Source organism: Brassica oleracea, chromosome C4, assembly GCF_000695525.1.
Source record: "Brassica oleracea var. oleracea cultivar TO1000 chromosome C4, BOL, whole genome shotgun sequence".
Taxonomy (NCBI): Eukaryota; Viridiplantae; Streptophyta; class Magnoliopsida; order Brassicales; family Brassicaceae; genus Brassica; species Brassica oleracea.
This window is the reverse complement of record NC_027751.1, coordinates 26968226-26982409: the sequence shown is the minus strand read 5'-3', so window position 1 is coordinate 26982409 and position 14184 is coordinate 26968226. Positions and strand designations below refer to the sequence as shown.

The 14184-nt window shown below is 36.0% G+C and overlaps 2 protein-coding genes and 1 long non-coding RNA gene across 11 annotated transcripts; all 3 read right to left on the bottom strand.

The window, feature by feature from the left end:
• Positions 1–3259: 3259 nt before the first annotated feature.
• Positions 3260–7480, bottom strand: LOC106336612. 8 transcript variants are annotated; one of them, XM_013775500.1, is made up of 8 exons: positions 7289–7477; positions 7094–7190; positions 6619–6856; positions 6417–6533; positions 6171–6329; positions 5914–6086; positions 5662–5797; positions 3260–3579 (listed from the first exon to the last, which is right to left on the bottom strand). In XM_013775500.1, exons 3-8 carry the CDS (start codon positions 6619–6621, stop codon positions 3550–3552), a joined length of 618 nt encoding a protein of 205 aa, XP_013630954.1. In that variant the 5' UTR covers positions 6622–6856; positions 7094–7190; positions 7289–7477; the 3' UTR covers positions 3260–3549. The 8 variants fall into 8 exon arrangements, with proteins under 8 accessions (XP_013630954.1, XP_013630955.1, XP_013630948.1 ...); XM_013775501.1 differs by having other exon boundaries at positions 5662–5767; positions 6615–6856; positions 7289–7474; XM_013775494.1 differs by lacking the exon at positions 3260–3579 and adding an exon at positions 5311–5554 and having other exon boundaries at positions 5593–5797; positions 7289–7480.
• On the bottom strand, positions 4000–5057 carry LOC106336614. The gene is made up of 2 exons (XR_001268858.1): positions 4890–5057; positions 4000–4820 (listed from the first exon to the last, which is right to left on the bottom strand). It is a non-coding gene; the product is annotated as an uncharacterized LOC106336614 (long non-coding RNA).
• Positions 7481–9441: 1961 nt separating the features above from the next.
• Positions 9442–11622, bottom strand: LOC106340224 (S-type anion channel SLAH4-like). Of its 2 annotated transcripts, none has more exons than XM_013779101.1 (4): positions 11410–11622; positions 10544–11019; positions 9816–10176; positions 9442–9742 (listed from the first exon to the last, which is right to left on the bottom strand). In XM_013779101.1, exons 1-4 carry the CDS (start codon positions 11455–11457, stop codon positions 9473–9475), a joined length of 1155 nt encoding a protein of 384 aa, XP_013634555.1. In that variant the 5' UTR covers positions 11458–11622; the 3' UTR covers positions 9442–9472. The 2 variants fall into 2 exon arrangements, with proteins under 2 accessions (XP_013634555.1, XP_013634556.1); XM_013779102.1 differs by having other exon boundaries at positions 9816–10181; positions 10549–11019.
• Between the last annotated feature and the right edge of the window lie 2562 nt (positions 11623–14184).

The following is a 14184-nucleotide window of genomic DNA, read 5'->3' as shown; positions in this document are numbered from 1 at the left end:
TTAATCTCTATCGTGACCTCATCTCCTTCATATTCAACCTTTCGGGAGAACTTCAAAGGCCGTCGTGAGTCGACATCAATAAGCATACGTCCTTCCGTGAGATCAATAGTATCAACATGACCAATTCGGCGACCTATATTCTTTAGGTTCGTGTCTGTCCACAGATGGAGAGGGAACCCGATCAACTGTACCCAAAACGGAATGATCCACGGGTAGTCGTCATGAACGATTGGCTCCCAACGAACCAACACGAACATACAAAAGTTATAATGGAATGGCCCCTTTGCCATGACGTAGTTAAGATCATCCATGTTTGAGAAGTTGAACAAAAACTTCCCATTCCCTAGATCATTAGCTGTGATTCTCTCTGCCAGGCCCCATTGTGCAGGCATCGTCTGAAGTAACTTCTCGACGTTCTGCTTCTTCGGGTTTAAAACCTTCCCGATCAAGGTCAAGCCAAGCTCCTTAATGGCAAATGAATCATCTCGATCCACCAACTTGATTGGCGCGTCATCATCTTCATATAAGATCCCCTTGCCTTCGATATCTGCATGATGCGCCGACTTCATACGAATCGATGACCCCATGTTACGATCTGGGGAATGACCTACCGTCTCTACGGTCTTGGTCGGAGGCTCAGCAAAGACTGAGTGTTGAAATATCACAGTTTAAGATCTCAGCAAAGACTGAGATTTGACAGGAGCACCACTGAAAGAGTACTGACCGTACGGTAGAGATCGATCGAATGCACCAAAGAGTGTATTGACATATACGATCAGGGATCAAGGTGTGTTTCAAGGTGTGTTTCTTGGGGAATACGTCAGTAATCTTTCTCCTCCTTTGCTACGAATCCAAAGGGACCACAAGGAGTGTGGATAGTCTCCCTTGTGCCGGAGAGGAAGCTGTCAGGAACGCGTTGGGACTGGATCGCCGTCGAGATCAACCAGATCTGGAAATCGCCATCTCTGTCGCTGGAAGCCCTAACCTAGACCCTAGTTTACTTTTATTGCCATCTCTCTCGCTGGAAGCCCTAACAGAGGAGTTTGAGTAGAGAGGAAAGAGAAGGTTTAAAGACCGTGTGTATAATTCTTCGAACATACATAGTTTTAATATAGATTGGGTAGGAGTGTATAATTGCTATTAAAAAAAACACCTCAGTATAAAAGTGTATTTTCCATTTCTGTAAATATTGCACTTATCTGTGTATAGGAGACGCAATTACACATGAAATAAAGAGAAACTGATTGACATCTCATTATCCTCTATATATTAATCGAGGAACATTTGAAAAGATATAACCTCAATTTTGTATTAATTAAAAAAGATTCATTGTTTATGTGTCAATCAATTAGGTAGTTAATTAATCTTATGTGTCAGCCTCACATTGAAATTGAAAAACATGTTGGTCCAATTCGATTTTTATATCTCATTAGAAACATTTAATATCAACTATATGATATCTTATGATATTAACTAAAGCAAGGTGACTATTTATTATATATTATTTTCTTAAATAAAATCTACTGAATTACCTAATGTGATTATGATATATATAGTAATTTCATGATATTAAATAATGAGGATTTGCTAATAACCTATATGTTTTCTATCATTTTTGTTTAATTTTTTACTATTAAAATAAATTACACAATTACATTAATCATATATTAAAAATTTAGATTTTTTTGTATATGTTGTATTTTGAATTTTTCAAAACGAGTATAAATTATTAAAACTATTAAAAGTCTCATATACACTTTTTTGATCAATGTTTAAATTTTTTTTCTATAATAAGATACAATGATAATAAAATCATATAAATAAATAATTTTATTTTAATAGGTGTTTATGTTGATATATATATATATATATATATATACTTCATATCGTTTAATTTTATAATATATCATATACGATAGATTGTTTTGATTTATTTATTATAAAATAGTTGCGAATAAACAAGAGCAGTCATTTGATTTATATGTGCAAGTCAATTTATTACATAATAGTAATTGATTTCTTAGTTATTTAATATATAATTATTATTTTATTATTTCATATTATGCTGAAAAATATAAAATAAGTATTTATTCAGCACAAGGCGCAGATCTTAACCTAAGTATGTATCTCTTTAATAATTTTGAATCTTAAACATTTTTAAATCTCAAGCCAAAATAAAAGAAAGAAAATAAAATCAAAAATCAATATTTATATCGAGCAAGAACCAAAATGACACAAAAAGGAGATCAGATAAATAGAAATACAATAATAGGAAAGATTACAAATCATAAACATAAACGAATTAGGAAATAGGCAAGTTGTCCTCTCCAAGTCTCGCGGCCGTCTCTCTCTCTCTAGGGTTGGGCCGTCTCTCTCTCTAAGTGTATGGACCGGTTATGGAGCGGATCGGTTATGGACATCCATCAATTGATTTATAACAATTTTCCATTTCTGTAAATATTGCACTTATCTGTGTATAGGAGATGCAATTACTCATGAAATAAAGATAAACTGATTGACATCTCATTATTAGGATTAGTAAAAGATAGTACATTTGTAAATATGTAATTTTTGATTTAAAAATAAATCAAAACAAATTTAATTTTATAACATGGATTTTTCAGATTTTGATTTGAGAAATAAGAATATATGATTTCTCTTCGGCCTCCTTTGGATTGACAACATAAGCCATTGTTTGGGGGCGTAAACTTTTATGTGAATTTTTACCTAGGAAATTCTGTATTATTTTCAATTAAGTTTAGACATCAAATAAAAAGAAAAAAATGTATTTTTGAATAGGGTCCTAAGTGATCATGGATCAGTCCTGAGGATCATATGGCTGAATTCTTCACATGAGATAATCAAAACATAATTCAATATGCTGCGTAACACAAAGATGGAGCTGTTTATGGTTCTCAGAGTCTCAGTCAACTCAGGCGCGGGGAGGAATCCCGACTCCAGTTTCCTCTGGTCAACAACAAGAGTTACTTCCTTTGTTCCAGTTTCTGATTTTTACAGTGGGATCCCAAGGAAACCCACAGATTTTCTACAACAAACAGTTGCAAGGTTTGAGAATTATCTTGGCGAGTCCCGCCAATGGGTTGAGGAGCTGGAGCAGTAGTTGTTTTGGATTCTGACAAGTATATTCGAATTATGTTTTAAGTGTGTGCTCCCAGTGGATTGAATTATGTTTTATAATTTTAAAAAATTAAGTTACTTAGAACTGAACATATGAAGTTTTCTATGGTATCTAAAAAAATCTTGTTTGAGAAGTATTTCATAAATATATAAGAAAAACAAATATGAAAGTCACAGAGCTGCTTGTGCTGGTGTTCATTGGAGTTGTGAGTGCGAATCATGGAGTAAGACAACTCCCAATGGGCTCAAACCTACCGAATTCGTGGATCAAATATTAGAATTTAAGCCTGTATGTGACGTAGGTGGCGCTGGAAGAGTTTTAACGGAAGCAACAACAATGAAAAAGGAAATTATAGTGACGCGCGCACACAAATGCTGGAGGTAGAGGTGGAAAATTGCAGTACATCATACTTAAACCCGTGGCCACTGTGGACTCACTACCTACAATAAAAAGATCCAGGGGTAAAATTTCTCATTGATCTCAATATTCTTCTAAAATTCCAATGTTCAAATATATCTAGACTTTGACCCAAGAAAACAATATATATCGAGACTATTAATTGAAACCTTAAAATGTGTAGAATGCTACAATGATATCATTTAAACGACAATTTTAATCAATTCATTAACAGAAAAATGGTTATTAGATTTTCTAACTGATGTACTAAAAAATTGATAACTTTTTATTTTAAATAGAAGTGTAGTGTTTGTATATTTATAACAAAATGCACTCAAAATCTATATAAAACCTTTTTCGAAATTTTGTTAAAAATAAATAACAAACAAAATAAATAAATATAAACAATATATCTTATTAATTCATAATCTAGAAAATGGCAACAAACGTAAGCATGTAGAGAGAGAAATCAAATTCTTTCCTGATTTTTTTTTTTTTTGTCGTCAATGTTTTATTTTAAAAAACGGCCGAAGCCCATTTTCTTACACAAACCCCAACGGGCCGAACAAACATACATCTGGGCCTAAAGCCCAATACATAGTGACCGACACTGTTCAAGTCTATCAACACGTGTCTACGCACTACCTTCATCTTGTCACACCGGTTCCGCCGGAGAAGGATCGGCGGTAACGCCGGATATTCTAACCATGGAGAGATACATTGGATAAACCGAGATCTCATCCGACTCCTTGCTAACCATCACTGGATATTTCATCCCGAGACTCTAACCGCTTCTTTTCTCTCTTGACCGTCGCACCATCATCGGAGGACAACAACCATCTCCGATAACACGCCCTCACAACCACACAACAGACATGACGACGACAAACACCAAAACATAAAAAGCAGAAACATAAACTAGTAAACATAACCCGCAAGATACGGGGATCCAAAACCGACAGAGCAAACCAAAGAAGGCTTCTACCCTTCGGAAACTGAAGCCGACGAAGGCGGAGCTAAACGAGCCTCCGCTTCCCGGGAACTTGAGCCGGCGTCGACAGATCTGAGAAAGCCTCTACCTCCCGGAAGAAAGCCGGCGACGACGAAGCTAGGGTAGCCTCCATCTCCCGGAACCATAAGCTTGAACATGCAACTCGAATAAACGCACCGTGGTGAAAAAAAGAGGGATCCGGCGACGGCACGGTCGCTCACGCGCCGCCCGACCGCCGGATCAAACTTTCTCTTTCTCTGTCTCCTGAAAGTGTCCTTTGTGTCAAATTCTTTCCTGATTTAAATTCACAAAATATAAATATGATAGCAATCTATTTCTCAAAACACAAACAAGGAAGCTCACCTCGAGAGTGCTAAAGACCAGTGGCATTCTGCTGGCCACAACCGACGGCTCCTCCGCCTGTCCCATTACTGCCATCTGTTCCAGTTGAAGAGTCTTCACCGGCAGCCTACACTCACCCAACGATGTGGTAATGACACTTTGGTAAATGGTAAATATGCATAGATTTCATACTCTACCGAGATCTCATCCGACTCCCGAGACTCTAACCGCTTCTTTTCTCTCTTGACCGTCGCACCATCATCGGAGGACAACAACCATCTCCGATAACACGCCCTCACAACCACACAACAGACATGACGACGACAAACACCAAAACATAAAAAACAGAAACATAAACTAGTAAACATAACCCGCAAGATACGGGGATCCAAAACCGACAGAGCAAACCAAAAAAAGCTTCTACCCTTCGGAAACTGAAGCCGACGAAGACGGAGCTAAACGAGCCTCCGCTTCCCGGGAACTTGAGCCGGCGTCGACAGATCTGAGAAAGCCTCTGCTTCCCGGAAGAAAGCCGGCGACGACGAAGCTAGGGTAGCCTCCATCTCCCGGAACCATAAGCTTGAACATGCAACTCGAATAAACGCACCGTGGTGAAAAAAAGAGGGATCCGGCGACGGCACGGTCGCTCACGCGCCGCCCGACCGCCGGATCAAACTTTCTCTTTCTCTGTCTCCTGAAAGTGTCCTTTGTGTCAAATTCTTTCCTGATTTAAATTCACAAAATATAAATATGATAGCAATCTATTTCTCAAAACACAAACAAGGAAGCTCACCTCGAGAGTGCTAAAGACCAGTGGCATTCTGCTGGCCACAACCGACGGCTCCTCCGCCTGTCCCATTACTGCCATCTGTTCCAGTTGAAGAGTCTTCACCGGCAGCCTACACTCACCCAACGATCTGGTAATGACACTGTAAATGGTAAATATGCATAGATTTCATACTCAGAGTATGATATCATTACAAACATTTAATTTAATTAGGAGGGGTAAAATGACACAGCTAAATCCGAATATTATTAGTCTTACCATGCCATTCCCCTGATATAGTATGCATTGGCTATAACCGCACAAAAGACTCTCCATTTTTTTAGAACTTCATCTGAAACCGAAGGAGTCGATGACCATCTGACGACCGTGGGTTGCGGCGTACACAAGATTGTGATGAAAACAATGCTAAGCCACAGTATGCATTCATCCACCTAGCAAAAGTAATACGACCAACTGAAACTCATAAAGACAGAGGTAAAAAGTAAGCGATCACAAGTTCATGTTTATTAACTAACCTCGGACATCAAAATCTTGGACTTAGTTTGTGTGCTTCCGTGGTAACTCTCCATTCTATCGATCTCTAAACCTGATTCTTTCATAGCCATAAGTTCTTTTCTCAAATCTTCATCCGTGCAACCGAGAGCATATGCGTTCATACCAGCAGAAATGAATCCCTGAAGTTACACAACACATGTAAAGATGGTTATATGATCGAGAAGAAAGCAAGAACGAAGCTAGAATCAGTAAAAAAGAAAAATTACTTTTAAGGTTTCGCCTTGACCGCGTTCAATCACGGTCCTGTAACGTCTTAAAAGACTTATAGCTATGTTGCGTGACAAACGGTACTCTTCCTCCGAGTTGTTGCGTGAACGACAAAACTTGATGAAGTCGAAATAAATTACAAAAAATGCTCGGAAGCTACTCTATATGAATGAATAACACAGACTTAAAAAAATCACTAACCATCCAATTCCTTTAACTTGGCCTGGTGGAGAAAAGGATGAGTGGTAACACTCTACATTGCTCCAAGGAACTCTTGATTCCGAGAAGACAGAACAACTACTTATCAAATGACCAAAGGTAGTGGTTCTGTATCCGCGCGAAGGGGCATTGAAGCTAAAAGGAATGTGGAATTTGTTGATAGTTCCCGAGGGATACACTGCTAACATGTCTGAACCATATCAATGAAGCGATGCGCTAACTTGTCACACATAACAACACCAACAACACAAAACAGAGAAAATGAAACAACTCCATCAAAGCAAAAGAGAGAGATGAACTACTTTAGGAAATAAGATTCTAAGAGATTGATGTTCTACAGGAAAATAACTCATCTTACATGTTAAAATTCAAAACCTATTTCATATCTATTTACATTGTGCAATAAATCTCTACAAGTACAAAAAAAATAAAAAATCTCAAGTGATTTGGAGATTACCTGAAATTGGGATCTTGGAATATTTATGAGCTAAGAAAGGAAATCAAAAGCTCTGATATTTGGAAAGTCTAGAAATCTCCTCCAGTCCTCCTAATCACTATTGAGAAGCACAAGACCATCTCACTACTCAATTATGATCATTTTAATTCATATTTGATTAGCAGATAATACATATATAACAAAACAAACGCTTACCCTTTTGAAAACACCAGATTCAGATACATCATATCATATGGGCTGATGCAGAAACTATAAAGATTACAGGTGTATATGTTGGTAAGAGGTGAATTTGAAGCCACCAATAATTTGAATGGTTGCCAAAAAATATTAAGTTTTCTGGGTTCAAGATTCCTTTCAGAACAGAAAAAAAAAACAAGAATCGTAGGGCTCCCAAACGGCGCCGTTTAGAATGGGAAGAGGCACCTTCTGACGAAAGCATATATTCAATTTAGAATTTCGGGTGATTCGCGTTCAAATGACAAATTCACTTTTATTCGAACATGAATTTTAAAAATTCATTTAAAATTCAGTAAATCCAGTGTATTGAATTTGATATTTGATAAAGTACTCTCAAGTCCACTGTTATTAAAAATATTTTAAGCTGTGGAATTTTAAAGTTTTCAAAAGATTTTAGAGTTTTTGGTTGGAGTTTCTTAGTTAAAAAAATTAAAACTCAAATCTCATGGTTTTAGATGATATTCTAAAATGTTTTAATAAAAATCATTTTAATCTTTGTAATTCATTGAAATCATCCGAAACCTCGTTACAAATCAAATCATCTCAAATTTTAGATTAAATACATCCTCCGAAGAGATTTCCCTTTTAGCAACTTTTATAGAAATACTTTTAGCTCGATGTAGAGAAGGAATTAAGTACAAATGACAATATTTGAAGAGTAATATTAATATTATAATATCCAAAAAAAACTTTCGATTCGAGAAAATATTTTTTAATTTATTTTTCAATTTATCTATATTTATATATTTTTTGATTAAGGATACAAAAGTTACTTATCTCTTTAATGAATTCTTTTTGGCTTTAATAAAAAAAAGACAATAGGATATTTGAGAGATTAACCCTTTTATTTAGGAAAACTACGTGAAGTATTGACCATCACATAGCTATGCAAACTAAACTAATGTAGCTACACGAGTATATGTTATATATGCTAACATCTATTAACTTAATGATGTCATGTAGTTAACATCACAAGCTTAATTTCATTCATCCAAAAATGACGTAGACATTAGAAACGTTAACTCCTTTGTTTTGGTCAGCTGCCCATTTCACTTATATCAAGTGTTGTTCATACGAGCCGATTCTCTGAGGAGCATCTCTGTTTGTACTCTTTTTAATACTCATGTTTGATCAATTAAAATCTGACCCACATGATCATATAATTTAACTAAATTCGACTTATCGCGACAAAAAAGAAAAATCAAAATATAGTGTTTCGTTTTAAATCAGTGCAACAAAGAAAGAGAAAGGAAATTGGTGAAATCATATGGGATTATTGACCACATGATTTTACTAACTTCCTTTCTCTCTCAACTACATAAAAGCCTATTTTTTTTAGAGTTTTTTCCTTTGTCGTGATAGAGAGATGACATTCTTGATATTTTTTTTAAATACAAATGGGGACGATTTTAAAATTTGTGGCTAAATTTCATTTTGTTTTTATTAGGCTGGGTTGGGTCAATTTTTTGTTAAATTACGTTCAAATGTGCCAGGTTTTAATTGATCACGAGAAGAATTAAACGGAGTTAACGTCTCTAATGTCCATGTCACTTTTTGAATTAATGAAATTAAACTCGTAATGTTAACTTCATGACATCATTAAGTTGGGAGATGTTATAATGCATAACATATACTTCATGTAATTAGGTATACATTAGTTTAATGTGTATAGCTAGCCATGTGATAGTTAATAATTTACGTAGCCAACAATCATTTTTCTTTTTATTTACGTGTTCGATAGGTTTACATACTTAATGTATTATTTTTATGTTATCAATATATATCTTCGTTGCAAACAAAAATTCAATAGTGTTTTTATTTCATACTCTTTCCGTTTTATTTTAATTGTCGTTTTAGGTTTATACACACAGATTAATAAAATATTTAATTTTAAGGAGTATTATTTTATATGGTATTATGGAGACGGTTTTTATGGATCAATGTTAAGTATATACCAAAATTATGAAACTTGTAAAACTCATGAAATCAATAAAACTTGTCAATACCTAATTGAAAAGATTTGAAGAATAATATTAATATTAAGAAAATTTTACAATATGTGATATTAACATTATATTAATATCATCACTATATATATTTATATTCTTATATCAAACACAAATTCAGTATAGTCGACATCTTTTATCTGTTTTTTGGACCAGTAGCAGACCAGAGGACCGGATCACGTCTGAGTAATCTTTTGCTGTTTGCTGCTGTCAATAACATCACCCCGAGGAAGATCAAAACTGAGGTGGAGGAGAAGATAAACATCAAGGCAGAAGCGACGTGGTCTTTCACCTCTTGCGCATAATGAACCGAGTCTAAAGCAAGAAAGGTGATGGGGAACGAGTAAGCCCACCATGCGACATTGAATCTTTTTATTGACTTTTTCAAAAGAGTTGGCCTACAGACCTGAAAATGTTAACAAAAACAAAGGTAAATGTCTAGTCACTCGGTTTTCTGTTTCGTAGTATCGTAAATTTACCAGAGACACGAATATGAAGAGCGAAAGGAAGAACAACATCTTCGCTACAGTATCAAAGGTTCCACAAATAGAGTTCCAAGCTAGACTTCCAGTGGCTGGTGCAGCAAAGAACAAGAAGAAAACTGGCCTCAGCGTGGTTGGGAAGTTGTTTCCTCCTGGTAAGCGTTGATAAAGTGTGACAAAGATAACCAAATAATGAACCATCCCGAGCGAGAACAAGCATAGAGCACACTCCTTCCAACCCATCTCTGCTGCTCCTCGTGCAGCCACTAGGTTTGCTATTACTGAAACTTGGCTTGCCGGGTTCGCCATTATCGACAAAAACCTTTTTTCTGTTGTGAACCACTGGCCATAAAGCTTTGTGTCTGATGGTCCCAGATATAGCTTCAAGAGTTAAACGTAAAAGACACAATGTTTTGTTGGTAGTATTGACATACATTTTGTCTTTTTTCTTTATTTGCTTAAATAGAAACGTAAACAACAAAGATGGAGTCATAACTCCCACGAACATGGAAATGGGAAAAGTGGAAGAGTTGGTTCCTCAACACAAGGAGACCAAGTCTCTTCTTATCAACAATAACAAGAAATTAGACAATAGCTCAAATAATTAATAATTCAAATACTTTCGATTTGGAATTTTCCTCCGGTTCGATGTGCGTTGGTTTGGTTCAATGATAGCCTCTTCTTCTTCCTGCACTTCTTCTTCTCTTGCCACTGTACTCGCATCAGTGTCGAGGGTCAAGACCGGAAGAACAAACACCCAGAATAGTGTCTTGTACAAAACGCTGTGTGGTTCCATCAGAGGAGCTGACTGAAGCAAGAGAAGGCATGAAATGAATGGAGCGTAAAGATAGTTCACTCCAATATAATGCGAGAACTCCTCCTTCACGAGGTCAAAGTAGAAAATACACTTGAAAGCGTAAAGAAAACAGAGTGACACTTGTATTGCAAGAGCTATATACCACATGAGATGAAATGCCATAGATGGGAGATGGTTATGTAAATGAACCATTATCTTCCACAACAAAGCTTGGCTACAAAGAGATAGGCTTATTCTGAAATATCCAGCATGGAAGCTACTCAAAATAGACATCAGGGCAATGGGCTCGGCGTCAACGAGGTTAGCATATCTCTTTTTCCTTCTCAATATGGGGTATTCAATTTTTATTTGAATTTCTTGACAAGGAACTCCCAAGCTTTCCATCTTACAATAGAGGCAATAGGCAGAGAAATCAAAGTCAAAGGTGAATTTAGTTGGCTTAGTATTGGACAAAGATGGTAATGGAATCTCATAAGGATAACAACTCTTACTAACTTTTTCTCAGCTTCAGAACTTGTATACACAAAAAGCCATTCCAAATAATCATCTCATTAAAAATTTAACAAAAAAAAAGGTTTTGACACTACTACTCACATGCGTATGGTTGTAAGACTTTATTTTTGAAGTATTAGTTCACAGAGTAACTGTTGAGATATCAATCGACATGTTTCTGGTAATGGAACCTTGCGAAAATCAATGGAAACTATACTCACCTAAATCACGATTATATAGAGTATACCATTTAAAAAAAAAAAAAGAGAGGTTTGAATATACCTGTATTTCTGTTTTTTTTTTTGCGGCACCACGTTTAACCAAATACATATATTGAGTCTGTGCAACACTCTGAATATCGGCACTCAAACTATCCACTCGTACGTACACAAACTATAGCAAGGTGAATTAGTGTTACCGGGGCCCGGGATTCCTTCTCCGAACGAAAATTATTTTCTGATCTTGAGTTGTCGCGTGAGATGCCCGTCGTATCTCACGTCAGAAATGATAATAATAATGTTTTCCTAACGTGAAGATTACTTATATATAGAATTCACGTCAACCTCTTCCTGATTATGCACGAAAACCTGTATTTTTTATTATTTGTTATTGTAATATCTTATATATTAAAAAATTAAAATTCGAATACGACAATAAGAGTAAGGCTGTAACCAATGTAATCAAATCTTGTCATATTGGTAAACCAGGGGTTTTTAGAGTTTTTAACTGTTAAATCTGAAAACGCCAATGGCTTAGAAAAAATTACACGATCTAACTGGTTCGCATGTCAAATCATATTTGTTTTTGGTTGAAATATTCGAAACTCAATTAAAAGTATTATTTATTCGTCTCTATTTGACTTTGCTATTGATTTGAAAATATTTTATTTTATTATATGTTGTTTGTTTTAAATTTGAGACACCGTTTAAGCAAAGTAGCTAGAGCATTATATTTTTGTCAGATCTAAACAAGATATAATCTGATCATTTTACTTTATTGATATTGATTTTATTTTTTCCGAGCACTATAATATTATTTGAGAAATTAGTTTCCTATGTATCGCACTTACATTAGCTCTTATAATGGTTAATTACAAAGGTATCTTTAATAAATTTCAAATATTACATCTAAATATTATTATTATTATTTTATTTAAGAATTTCTGTTACTTAATTTACTTTCCTAATATTATTTTTTTCCAGAAAACATATGCAATAAAAAGATTTTTTTAATAAATTTATGAATTTTGAAAACGAATTTAAAACTGAAAAATATTTAGATAAAATGTGATTTCATAAAGAAAAAGGAAATTTCACAAAAATAATCTTTATATTAAGAAAATAAATATCATTCCCTTTTTTTTAACGTCAAAAGGTTATTCTATTACTCAAACTTGATGTGGTTTGGGTAACCAGACCGGAATAGAACAACCAATAAAATATAACTCTCTATGGAAGGATGTAGCCGTCTTAGCTAAAAAGTCTGAAATCTGATTGCGCGTTCGTGGAACACGAATTATGTTGAAGTCCGGAAAGCATATCTGTAGCGTCTTTATCCTCTCAAATTCCGTCGTAAAGCTTGGCCAAGCATGAGGTTCCTTTATTATTGCAATCAACTCCTTACAGTCTGTCCCAAAGCTCTGGCATGTTGAATGTTGAAGCATATTATCTATTGCCCACCACAATGCTTCTACTTTCGAATGCAAGGCTGATTCGCGTTGACTGAAATTTCTTGTCCCCATAAGTTGAATGTTTCAACCACTATCCATCCAGACCCATCCACATCCACTAAAGTGAGCAGAGGCTGTCCAAGATCCATCTAACAAGCAAATATTACCTAAGCTTATGACTTGGATTTCCTCAGTATTGTTATCTTGTACCACTGGTTGTACCACTTCGTTCGCATCAAACCAGGCTTGGCATTCACTTTCTGCATGTCGAACTAGCTCCAAAAGATCTATGTCTATCCCCTGAAAAGTTTGTCATTCCTATCCTTCTAAATATACCAAATCATCCAGGGATAAGGATCCATGTCTTGTTTTGGCTCGATAATGCTGTTTTTCCTCCAGAATAGGTAATCCATATTTGTGTAGACGCTTGGTACTGGAAATATATATGGTCTTGTTGGAGTTGATGATATGGACCAAACTTGTAGAGCTGGCGGACATTCGAATATGGCATGGGTTACAAATTCCTCTAGTTCTCCACATCTTGGGCAGTAGTTATCACACCTCATATTGCGTCTTACTAAGTTCCTTGTTACTGCCACATAACCAGTTAACAATTGCCATATAAGATGACATATTTTCTTAGGCGCATTTAACTTCCAAGCAAAGGCTTGAAGCTTAGTGATACTCGGCTCCAAAACTTCCTTTTCTTCCTCTGTCTTTAATAAATTCCGAGCCACCCAATATCCAGATTTAACCGTGTATTGGTCATTCCTTGTGTAGTTCCAGCAGAATGTATCACGGCGATGAGTTGAGCTTATGGCCAAACTCCTTATGAGTGGTATGTCATCAAGATTGACATAGTTCTCCAAAAGACGACCAACATCCCAATCCTTCGATACCAGGTTAATGAGATCGCTGACTCTCATATTAGGATGCATAACTGGCGCTACATGGATAGCTGGTCTCGCAGAGGTCGTTGGAATCCACGGATCCTTTCACACCTTGACTTCATAACCTGAATGCATCTTCTGTCTGATTCCAGTAATAACAACTTCCTTGCAGCAGAAATGCTAGTCCACACATAGGATGGGCTGATAGCAGAGTTTACTCTTAGTGGTGAACTAAATCAATTGTACCTTCCCCTCAAGACCCGATCAACCAAAGAGTCAGGAAATTGAACTAGCCTCCATAACCGTTTTGCCAATAGTGCCAGATTGAACTCCACCGGAATTGAGCAATGAAACCAATCCCACCCTCCTCTCTTGGTAAACAAACTTTTTTCCATTTCACCCAGTGTATTCCTCTTTTTGGTGGATTTGAACTCCACCAGAATTGAGCAATGACACTTGCTAGGTTTTCACATATCTCCAATGGGAGCAGGAAAGTAG

Excerpts from the sequence above, each read along its gene's own strand:
- LOC106336612 (XM_013775501.1), bottom strand. The coding sequence starts at position 6,824 with ATGTTAGCAGTGTATCCCTCGGGAACTATCAACAAATTCCACATTCCT. Across the intron at positions 6,330-6,416 it reads GTCAAGGCGAAACCTTAAAA|GGATTCATTTCTGCTGGTAT; the intron begins GTAATTTTTCTT and ends GTGTAACTTCAG. Across the intron at positions 3,580-5,661 it reads TGGTCTTTAGCACTCTCGAG|GTAGTGAGTCCACAGTGGCC; the intron begins GTGAGCTTCCTT and ends TTTTTATTGTAG.
- LOC106340224 (XM_013779101.1), bottom strand. The coding sequence starts at position 11,457 with ATGTATTTGGTTAAACGTGGTGCCGCAAAAAAAAAAACAGAAATACAG. Across the intron at positions 11,020-11,409 it reads AAAAAAAAACAGAAATACAG|ATGGAAAGCTTGGGAGTTCC; the intron begins GTATATTCAAAC and ends CTCTATTGTAAG. Across the intron at positions 10,177-10,543 it reads CCGGTCTTGACCCTCGACAC|AAAGCTTTATGGCCAGTGGT; the intron begins TGATGCGAGTAC and ends ACCATCAGACAC.